Below are 11,947 nucleotides of genomic sequence, written 5' to 3'. Positions count from 1 at the left end.
ATGTTCCTTAGTTCATAAATTGACTTTACATTCTAAAATATGAAAAGCCCTTAAATTTATAGTTTAAATATACTTATTTTTAATAGTGAAGATTGAAATGAATAGAATATGTCACTGGTGTACAGAATGACCACAAATTGATAGTTCAGAGGTTGCCCGAAGTAAATTTGACCCTATATGCCTAGACTAGATTCCAACCAATTCCAACCCCTATATGAAAACTTTGGAAGAGGTCTCCCATAGCAACGACCTAGCTGTTCAGTTGTTCAATTGAATAGTCGCCAGGATGACTCAATACATAAACCATTCTCTATTTTAGGTGCGTGGGTTTGTTTGTGTTGTACAGCCAAAACACCCGACATTTAGTTCGTCCTCGCACTTCCGGTATTGTTCCTTTTCAATCGATTTATATAGGGGGAATACAAAATCTAAGTTATTGGTAACAATTTGTCAGCGTGAGCAATTGTCATATTTCCTCTTCTGAATCCAGCGCCGTTTTTTCGAAATTGGGAATCTTTTACATATTTTCAAATTTGCAGCTGGAACGCTCATTCCCGCAAAATTTCTTAGAAAAAATTTAGAAACAGTTCCATGTTAAAATTTTATCAACCAAAATATTGAGATTAAAGTTTTTTCTTTGAGATTAAGATCACTCGAATTTAGAAATGATTTACAAATAGCTAAAAATCATTTATGAGACTTTATTAATTCCAACTATTTCAATTGTAAATAATAATATTGTGAACACTGCAAACTTAAATCTGATTTCAAATTGTAGAATTTTTAATTTTTTAAATGATAAACCATAGAATTTTGAACGTTTCAATTGAAAAAAAGTTTTATTTCGAGTGCATGGAATTATAATTATATTTATAGAATTTTAAATGCCTTAAGCTCAAGCTTAGAATGGTCATATTTTGAGTTATTGAAACTGATGTTAAAATGAGCATTTTTAATAGTTTTCATCTATATCATTATTAAAAAATTGTTTAATCTGAAATTGTCTTCAGAAAATGTGAAAAATCTCCATTTTCTATTTTTGGTATATTTCATGAACATAAGCATGAATTTTTACAATAAAATGCAATACATTACAGTAAATTGCGGCAATGCGAAAACTGTATTTTTTGTTGGACTAATTTGTATGTAATTGCTTGTGAGATTTTATGAAAGTGTGTCTTAATAATAATCAAAAATTGTAGATTCTATAATAGAATTATACCACTGCACTAATATTATGTTGGAAGGTGCAATTTTGTTGATAGGTAAAAATGTTTGCAAAGTTTGATTAGTCATTACATATTTTTACAACCACAACAAAATAACATTTTACATTATTGTACTTTATTGAATTTTACTGTGAAACTAAATTATTTTCACCAAGGCTTTATTAAAAGTAACTAGAATATTTAACTGAAGTATCAATTATTGTTATCTCTTTAACTAAAAAAAAAAAACGGAAACCGTATAACGGGATAAGCGGCAGGATGAGTTCATTACTCAAATGCAATTTTTTCTATGCTGCAATTCTTGCATATTGACAAACGTCATATCCGGCAGCATAATAGTCAAGCCAACAATTCTATGCAAAGATGTGCAAGGCTAGATAAATTTATTGACTTTATACGGATGAAGTTTAAAGGCCAAGCGATATGACAGTATGACAAGTGTCAGGAGAATTTGATTGACCCATTTTTTCTAACAAACAAGGGCGTGGTTCTTTAGTACAGAAAACGACCATATATCACTTTACGAAGGAAATGTTAGAATCGATGCTGCTGATGGGCATAACCAAGCATAACGCTCTGAGAACATGCACGGGTTGGGCGTCTTTCTAAGTCCTTTCATTTTCATCAGACTTGCATTCTTACACTTGGTCTTTTTATGCCTGCATTAACTTAATGATGCTATGCGATGGTGTGAGTGTATGGGTGGGAGCATGGCCAGTTGGAGACCGCGAGTTAATGCCCTTTTCCCTGCCCCTACCCTTCTAAATATAGGGGTGAAGAATTGATTCGTTGGTCTACCTTCTCGACTATATGACCCCATATGTTTACGAGTTGGGTGCACTCAACCAGAAGATTTATTCTAGTCAGACTTATTTTTAGACTCTCATTGGGTTTTGGATTCTCTTTTTTATTTCTGCATGGGAATATTCTGAGGTGCTGTTTAACACATCTGAACTTTTAAGGGCATGTAGTAGGTTTTGAGTCATATAATCAAAATAAGTGTTTAAGTGCCGTTTTCAACCAGTTAAAAGTGATCAAATTGGTCTTATTATTCAAAATTAACATTTTTTCTTTTCAGTAAGGTAGGCCGCTTTTATGTCTGATATATGCTCCTAAAATCATTTAGAATATATTAAAGTCAGTAATGAAAACTAATTTTTATTTTCTCAATTGTAAAATTTTCAAAATTTGATCAAAGCTTGGTTGTTTCTAGGAATATTAATGATATCCAAATTAGGATTGTAATTTTTAATTCCAAATTTATAATGTACCAGAATTTTAAAGTGCTTAATCTTTGGTGGCTTAAAATTGGTCTGATTTCAATTTTGAAGTCTGTCAAATAAAAGTTTGAAAATTTAAAATTAGAATTTTATTTAATCTCGCCCAATTTATGGTTGTGTACCTATTTGGATATTGTATAAAGATAATCTTTTATAAAATCAGAATAAACTTTCGAAATTCGCAATCATTGAAAGATAAACATGAAATAAAATCAATAATAATCAGAGATTAATTTTCAAAATACCCAATATTCATTAGCTGGTATTTTTTCTATTTATCTTTAAGGAGGTTACTAAAGAAAAAATTTCACCCACATTTGATATAACAAGGGTATTAACTTTGCATGGTATGCTTTACAAGTAAGTCTGGCGCCACAAGATTATGGTACAACCACAACGGAGAAGAACAGGAAATAAGCAAATTCGAAGGGTGGTACTAACACGGGGTGCGGTATTATTAGAATGAAGTGACGTTTGTTCTCTACACCTTTAAAATCAGGCGTGGTCTGTGCTAGAAATCTAATTTCAACTTTATAGTCTCTCTAGCCATTAGACGAGGAAGTGGAAATTCTGCAAGAAGCTTCAATCTATTTTCTGAAAGGAAAGTAATTTATGATCAAAAGGTTCTATGACTAAGTAAATTTCTTTGGTGTGAACTATAAATGTAGAGATATAAGAGGAGAAAGTAAATAAGACACAAGTCGATTTAATTATCTTCTTAGGCTATCTATTTTTTTGCTTATATGTTGAATAAAATTTGACCCCAAAATTAAATAGACACATTATTGGATTGTAATTTTTTATTGGCTGGTATTTTAAATTACCTTAATTCACAACATTTTAATTTTAGGAAATGTTGAATATAATTAGGAGTATATTATTGCTATAGTAAATCAGTTTTATATTATTTTGTTTCAGGTTTTGCATACCCACATAAAAATGAAGACTATCCAGATGATAATCCTGATGTGGATGATGAAGAAAATGCTGGAGATTCTGATGTAATCAATGAACAAGAAGCGTATGCAACGCCTCCTAAGATTACTTCAAGAAATGCAACTGTGCAAAAAAATCCTGGCCAAACAATTTATTTGCCATGTAATACAGTCAATGCAGGTAACGTCATTTAATAATATTTTCGATATGGGATTTTTTTTAATCGGTCATTATTAACAGGTGTACCAAAGCGTTTAAAAATCTCCATACGATTTACATTGTAAAAAATTACTTTTTGGGAAAACGCGTAAAAAATCAATTTCTTAGTAACTTTTTATACATAACAATTGTGTTAAATTCTTCAACATTCTTGAAAACGAACGAGTTCACGTCACTCATTATTTTATTTTGACTACCTCTTATTCCTCATCTATGGTGCCTGAAAAACGCCCCCATAAATACAATTTAAATATGGGTTTTGTCTAAGTTTCACGTTTTCGATGTCTCTTTTGCTTTTTGCACCATTTGTTATTAATTAGAATTATTCATATTGGATGATAAGTTTTCAAGCAATTTTTAAATAATCTTAAATTATTGAACCAATGATTATATTTGTTTGAACATGTTTATTTTCGCTGTAACTGAAGAAAATTTATAGTATTATGTGCAATTAATAAACCAGTACTCAATTTTAAGAAAAATATTCTTTGTTTATGACATTTTTCAATTATTTAAACATTTAATACTCATTCGCTTGTGGCTTTTCATGGTAAAGATGGAGAAATGTCTAGTTTTTTCGAATATTTTTAATTATGTCGTTTATTACTCAGTATTTTCTTCTGTCAGAAGTTACACACCAATTTTATAAACCATTATTGTTTGTTTAAATAATTTATTTTCCGTAAAAACTGAATAGCTAGTTTTTTTCAGCATGATTTCATTAAACATGGACCATTTTTATAAAGTTACAAAGTTACGCATAAATTAATTGAATCATTAATCCTTCTTTTAAAAAAACCAAACAATTGGGACGTAACTTTTGAATGAAGAAAATAATAATTGTTATATTACAAGAGATTCGAAAAAACTAAAATTTCCTCCATCTTGTCCATGAAAAACCTCAATTGAATAATTTAAATTTAATATCAATTGTTAAAACAATAGCAAAATAATTTCAATACACGTTTATTTTCTTGACACTGATTGATATATTATTAATCCTAGAAAATACTTTTTATGAATTAGGGATCATTCAAAAACTACGTAAGGCATTTTTCTTCTGTTTGAATAAAGATGAGAATATAATTTCCGTGAAGTGAACACTCATACAGCGATATGAAAAAAAGAAAAAGGCGTTACGTAGTTTGTTAATGATCCCTTAGGGATCGTCCATATATTACGTAACACTTTTTTCTTTTGTTTATATCGTTGTGTCTTTCTCAACTTTACATCAATTTCATGCTCGTCTTTATTCAAACAAAAGAAAAACGCGTTACGTAATTTATGGACGATCCCTTATAAGAAAAATAAATTGTTTTCAACAAACAAAAATGAAAACAAAGTGGATAGAAGGTCATCAAATACATGAATTTTAAACAAGATTAACAGTTTGCATTTATGGTGGCATATTCCGGGCAAATTTTGTTTTTAAACGTTGTAATTTTTATACCGTAAACTAAAAAATGTATGGACTTGACTTTTTCAAGGTGTTAATAATTTTAATAAATTCATAATTAAACAATGTTTAGTTCACGATATTTATTGTTAGTATACCAACACTGTTTTAGGCGTCCAAATTTTTGTCAGATTGGCTAATTTTGAAGGCTACTGTTTAGAAATGAATTCATTTTTAGTATCTTGAAATTAAACTATTCATTCAGTTCCAATGTTAATTCTAAATGTTTTAATTTAGAATTTTCAATGCTTAAAATTTAGAATTATTCGACATTTCGACTGCTCCCTGCAATATGGAATCAAACGATATTTTTACTTTGTATCTATAGGCTCCAATTTTTTAGCAGTATACTTTGACAGGGGCATTTAACCTCCTGAAAAGTCATTAATTATCAAATATAAATAGTTTATATTTTATTACTTGATTCAGAACGATCTGCTTATTTATTTTATTGCAAAAAATTGAACTGTCAAAAATAGACCTTATTTCATATGCTTCATATGCAGAGCAACTCGAATCAGACTGAATCAGACCTAAGATTGTATGGAAGTCACTGAGACTCGACATTCGTTTCCCTTTTTTAATTCTTTGAATCTAATCGCAATATTTTTGATGTGCTTCAAAAATTATATTAATTTATTAATATTAATAAACAGTAATTCAGAAAATTCATTTATAATGCGGTATAACCACTACTTGATTCTTTATACGGTCTTACCATCAGAATTAATTCCATTATTGCTTAGAGCAGTCGATTTAATGATTTAATTTCTATAAAAACACTTATTAATTAATTCTACAAAGTGATCTAATTCGGCTCTTAAAATTCAGCATTAGAATTTTTAACAATTAAAACTTATCAAAATTTAATCCTTTTTTCAGATGAAGTAGTAATTTCTTGGAAGATAGGAGAAACAGTGATTTTCTTTGGAGATACATCAGTCGATAATCCTGATAGTGACAGAATAAGCAGGGATAATAATAATACACTCGTGATTAAAGATGCAAAGGAAACAGATAGTGCAACGTATGTTTGCGTTCTCAATGTAAACGAGAACAATAACCCTAAAATCGAATACAAAGTTGTAGTTAACAATCAGCCTCCGACACTCAAAGTATCTCCTGGTCACAAGATCGATCTCTCTGAAAAAGATAATATAATTTTAAAATGCAGTGTTCCTTCTGATGAAGAACCTCTGTCAATCATTTGGAGTCACAAAGTGAGTATTTATCAATTTTAGAATATTTTTGTATATTTCCCTTTCGTTAAGATCCAAATCGAGTAGTAGTTTTCCCCGAGTAAAAATGCTTCGACTTGAGTTCGACTTGAATTGCCCCGAATCAAGATATGCTGAAGTCGAAAAGTTCGACTTGAGCATGTCTCAGTTTTGAGACGGAAACAGACTTCAACTTATGTCTTGGAGACAAGTTTCAAGTCGAAGCATTTTTACTCGGGTAACTAGTCAAAACACAAAGTTGCCGGGAATATTTGTGGAAATTAGTTTAAATAATACGTGCGACTTCTTCCAATAAATATTTTATTTTTATCATTTTAAGGGTCATAATTTACCCGCAACTATGATAAACAATAATCGCGAAGCAGAAATACACATAAAAAATGCCAACAGACATTCTGGTGGTATGTACCAGTGTTTAGCAGACTTTGGAAAAGATAGACAACCTCTGCATACTGTTGTCAGCGTAACTGTGAAATGTGAGTAACTTTGTTTTTATAAAATATATCCTTCGGAGTATTTAATAAATAATTTAAAATTTTGATTAATTTCATTTCAGATGCCCCAGAAGTAGAAGTCGTGAGTGATTATGTTCACGGTGGTGTGCATCAGTCGGTCGATTTAACTTGCGTCGTCCACTCTAATCCTTCCGCTGACGTTACTTGGTTCAAAATGAGCGGAAATCAAAAAGAAACTGTTCGTCATATGCAGCACAGTGAAAGTATAAGTGAAACACAAATTCATAATCTCACTTTGAAGAATATACAGAGAAGTGATTTCGGCAAATATCTTTGCACAGCAGAGAACATGATCGGATCTCACTCAAAAGGCATGGAACTCTCAGGTAGAGGAAAAAAGCTTTACACAATAATTCAAACAATAATATTCCACATACCGATTTACAATTCATTTGGAGGCTTTTTCTCTGCAAACTTTGCAATAGAAATGTTTAATCCCTCGACGGCCTTAATGAATTTTTTTACTGTGGACTTGCGTATCAAATTAAAACTCAAAATCTCAATCATTGAAGTTTTGATTGAACAAATATAATTCTTTCCGTTTATATTTAAAAATACTCAGGCAAGTTCATTTTCAGAGATTAAAATTTAAAATCAGACAAGTTAAAACATTGTACTTTCAATTTCAGGCTTTGCAACTCTTTTCCCTGTACCCCTACTTTTCCCCTTTCCTGTACCAGTTAAAATTTAAAAATTTAAATTTAAAAAACATCAAATATGAAATTTTAATAAATAACACGCTGATAAATACGCAGAAGACAATAAATTTAAGTAAATAGAACTTAGTAATGAAATTATTCAAAATGAAACAATTTTATTTCAAGAGATTCTCAAAAATGAATTTTCTTTACTATAAAGACTTAAAAAAAAACAATTTCAAATGTAGAAGTGTTCAAGGTTTTATAATTTCAATTAAAAATGACTGTAACTGAATATTAAATTAAATTTTTATGTTTTGGTCGTAAGACTTGACAAATTTCAATATTAATGATTCTAAACTGACACTTTTTATATTGCATAATTTAACATTCAAAATTAAATTATTCGAATTAAAAATTATGTAATGTAACCACTTTAAAGGACCCTGCACAAAATGTATGGAAAAAGCCTTTCAGTGTAAGTTCAGTTAAAGTTGTTCTAATTTGAACGCTGTTTTTAAACAATTATTCAGTTAAGCTTTCAAAATGGAACAACTTCAAATTGTGAGTACTTGAATGTGTACAATACCTGAAATTTTCAACTTTCAAATGAACAAAATATTTGTTTCCGTGTAAATATTCTATCTATAAATTAAAATCATTTTAAAAAATTGAATAGGGTTTTCCAATAAAGATTTAAAAATTCGTTTTCCTGCAATTTTCTTAGTTATTTTCGGATCTTAAAAAATTCCCATTCAGATTTCGGTTTCCCGGACCAGTGACATTTTTATGAAAATATATTCTAATGATCTTAAATTATGATTTATATGAATAAAATCAATAAATTTTCAAAAATAATTAATAGAATTATTAAGAAAATCGGTCAGTTGAGTAGAAAATGTATTGCAATGTTGATGATGTCAGAAATTACAGGGCAAAAGGGGCTCCAAAAAGAAGGAAAAGGGTAATTTTTTCACAAAAAAGGGGAAAATAGGGGAAAGGTTTAACTTTTATAGATACGGAAAATGTAAGAAACCATCTTTTTATAATATATCTTATACATTTAAATAATGTAATTGATTTTTTAATAAAATAATTTTTTAGATGTAAAACGAACAATTGTTCTTATAGTTCTTACGTACATTGACTTATTTCAGAAAATATCCTACGTAATTCAAATATTTTATTTTAACATATAGTATATCTAAAGAGAAAAGGCGAAAAAGGGAAAGTTTTTCGAGAATGGGGGAAAAAAGTGCAATTTGTAAAAAAAGAGGATAAGCAGCAGAATAGGGAAAAGACTGTGATCACTGTGATGAATGAACTGTGAAGCTTCCAGTTTGAAAAAGTTAGAATTTTAAAGCTTCGTGCCTATTTCACACTATCCTTAAAAGTTTTATTTTGAAATATTATTGAAATAAAATCATGTTTTTAATTCGCAGGTGCTCCAGCCATAGCTAAATTCAATGGAAGTTACGTTAAAGACAACGACAGAACAATCGTTCTTAATTGGGATATTGATAGTTACTCGACCATCAAGGATTATGAAGTATGAAATTTTCCAATATTAATATAATTTCTAGTACAGCTTCATCGTTCCTTGCAACTCTTTTTAAACTTGAATTTGCAACTCTTTTTACACTTGAAAATATATTTTACGGGATTAGTTTAGAAAGAATGTTTTATGAAATTTTCTCTTTAGGTGAGATACCGTAAAAATGAATTCGAAAAATGGACAGTAGCCAAAGCGAAAGGTAGACAAGGAGTTGATGGTAACAAATATGTTGCTGAATTTGCCATTCAAAATTTGGAGCCTCATACCTACGATTTCCAACTGAGATCGAAGAATGACTTTGGATGGTCACCATATTCCATGCAACAAAGGATCGACGGTCGTGAGTCTCAAATTCATTCTTATTTTTATTATTTCTGGATGAGTTAATTAAACCTATAATGTGATGAATCGTAATCGATCATCTCTGAATACATTAATGTGAAAATATATTAATCACAATATTCTTTAAGCGATAAAAGTTTCTCAGTAATATTTTTTTCTAAAATGATACAGAATTTGACTAAACCTAAAGCTCTTTTTTAGTTTAACTACAATTTTGTTAATAAAAAAAGCATTCGATTCAAGCAATGCAGCTTAATTTTGGAAAAAGAAAAAAACTTAGTAACGAATAAATCTTATTTGTTTCAGAATACAATGTGCAAATTGCAGGAGTCGGTATGTTTATAACTCTTTAACAATTTCATTAATGTTTTAAAGAAAAGTTAAATAATTTTTACGGAGAAAAATAGATATTGAAAAGTACATGTTCCTCATAATAATGTGTATATATTGCAGCATAATATCTGATATCTTCTATTTAATATCTCAAACATTCGTCATTATAAAATGTTTTTTGAATATCTTAGATTCTGTTTAATATTTTCGATATTGTCAGTTTCAAATCTTTTTTTATTATCTACCGATTCTCTGATTCATTATGTGCATTTTGTCCCATAATTAAATCACTAAGATATTAGACGAGAATATCTAGATATTCTGTTTTAATATCTACTTTTCTCAGTACTTTTTCCCATATACAATTACTGTATCCGGTTCTTTAAGAATTCATGTTTTTTAAATAAATGAATCTTCAATGAAGTCCATATCAATTTCGCTTTTTTGGAAAACGAAATTCTTAGAGATGGTTTTTAAAATTGTAATAGTCATTATCTTTTTAGGACCAAATGCAGCTTCAGGGACACAACCAATGATGTTTTTGGTAGCATTGCTTCTAGTCGTTTCGTGCTTTACATTTAAAAATCTGTAATCCATACTGCATTTCAACCCAGATAGGTAAGTTATTAACAAGAAGTTTCAATGTTATTAGTGTTGAGGAGATACCCAATATAAATACCAAAGTTAATTAAAAATCTAAATGTTTACATTTTTTATACCTTCCAATTTAAATATTTCAAAACGGAATGGCCTCGAAATCTTCAAAAATTATTATTGAATTTTTAGAAATAGAATTAAAAATTAATCTAACTTCTTCGTACAATTTTGCTTCAAGTTGATACAGTTCATTTTAAACAATTTAAATACATGAAAAAAGTATTCCAATTATAAAGTACATGTAGTGACATCCTATTAGGCACCGGTACGTTACAAATTATTGTAAATCACTAAATTTGAATATTTTATGGACGTCAATATATAAACGAATTAAATTAACTCCTTTTTAATTTTACATCTTAACGACTTAAAAAGATTGGCAGCTGTATTCATCCTTCATCACTCATTTCAAAGCATCGAAACTTTAAAAAATCCATATAATAAAGCCTGCGAAATTGAAACCATAAAATAATGAAAATTTATATTTTTGCAGAAGGTTTTCAATTTTAGAACATCTACAATTAAAGAAATTCAGGACTATGTATTTGGTTAAAAATTTAATATCTTCAAAATGCAAAACCTGGTTCCAAACGGTTAAGTTAAACAATTTTTAATTTTTAATTTGAAAAGAATTCTATGTTTAACAAATTGCAATGTGAACTCTTAGAATTGAATAAATCGTGAAATTGGAATATTTCCTTCGTTTTACATGTCAAACATGAAATTTCTTTTATTTATTTCCAAGAAACATACCATTATTTTTTTATTATAAAAAATAAATTTGCTTACTTTTTAAATCGTTAAAAATCGCTAGTTTTTCCTTTCTTAACACCGTACTTACGAAACATTTCTCATAATTTTAAACATATCAGTAAAATGTTATGAAATTTGACATTCTAAAACCGAACAGAAGACATTAATTGATTTCAACATGTTTTTTTTTTGTTCTCTCGGATGCCAAATTCATGTTCAACGTAAGATTGCTCAAATTTATAATTCTCCAAATTATAATTTCGAAATTAGCGTTAAAGAATCAGGATCAGTCAGATTTAAAACTGTCTAAAGATTTAAGCTTTAAAGATAAATTGTTAAGCTTAAAAGTATGTTTATAGAACTAGTATTATTTTAAAATTTTAAACTTTGTAACTGGAAAGAGGAATTTTTAAAATTACTCAAATTATTGTGACTATATATTTTTCTTTGTTTGATTTCCCAAAATCCCAACACTAGACAATTCACCGTCAAACTTCGTTTTCAACTTAATATAATTTTAAATTCTAATTTCCAGATAAATTGCTTCAGCCAAAGCATGCAGCTCCGAGCGGTGGATTAATAAAGAAAATGTACCTGCAAGCAGGTAGTTTCCATCAATCGCGTTCGACCAATCGATTTTAAAACGCACCATATATTTTTCGTATAGGTGCGAATGCAGCGACTTCGAAAAGAGCGCGTTGTAAATAAAAGTATACGATACGACTACCAGTCGTATTGCGTCCATGTATAGTTCACGCGGTATTAGCTTTTACTTTACCGATATTTAAACAAATAA

The 11,947-nt window shown here is 29.1% G+C and overlaps 1 protein-coding gene across 1 annotated transcript in view; it reads left to right on the top strand.

Annotated features, from left to right (window-relative positions):
• Positions 1-11,941, top strand: part of LOC117170147 (neural cell adhesion molecule 1-like) — a 141,645-nt gene extending 129,704 nt beyond the window's left edge. Inside the window, exons 2-10 of the mRNA XM_033356700.1 lie at positions 3,428-3,625; positions 6,003-6,340; positions 6,678-6,834; positions 6,915-7,199; positions 8,954-9,060; positions 9,214-9,406; positions 9,715-9,741; positions 10,245-10,359; positions 11,687-11,941. Coding sequence (XP_033212591.1) covers positions 3,428-3,625; positions 6,003-6,340; positions 6,678-6,834; positions 6,915-7,199; positions 8,954-9,060; positions 9,214-9,406; positions 9,715-9,741; positions 10,245-10,333 — 1,394 coding nt within the window. The 3' untranslated portion in view covers positions 10,334-10,359; positions 11,687-11,941. The remainder of the gene's footprint in view (positions 1-3,427; positions 3,626-6,002; positions 6,341-6,677; positions 6,835-6,914; positions 7,200-8,953; positions 9,061-9,213; positions 9,407-9,714; positions 9,742-10,244; positions 10,360-11,686) is intronic.
• Positions 11,942-11,947: the final 6 nt, after the last annotated feature.

The sequence above is a fragment of the Belonocnema kinseyi genome, chromosome 3 (assembly GCF_010883055.1).
Source record: "Belonocnema kinseyi isolate 2016_QV_RU_SX_M_011 chromosome 3, B_treatae_v1, whole genome shotgun sequence".
NCBI lineage: Eukaryota > Metazoa > Arthropoda > Insecta > Hymenoptera > Cynipidae > Belonocnema > Belonocnema kinseyi.
The sequence above is the reverse complement of the archived record's forward strand: the minus strand, read 5'-3'. Positions and strand labels throughout refer to the sequence as shown.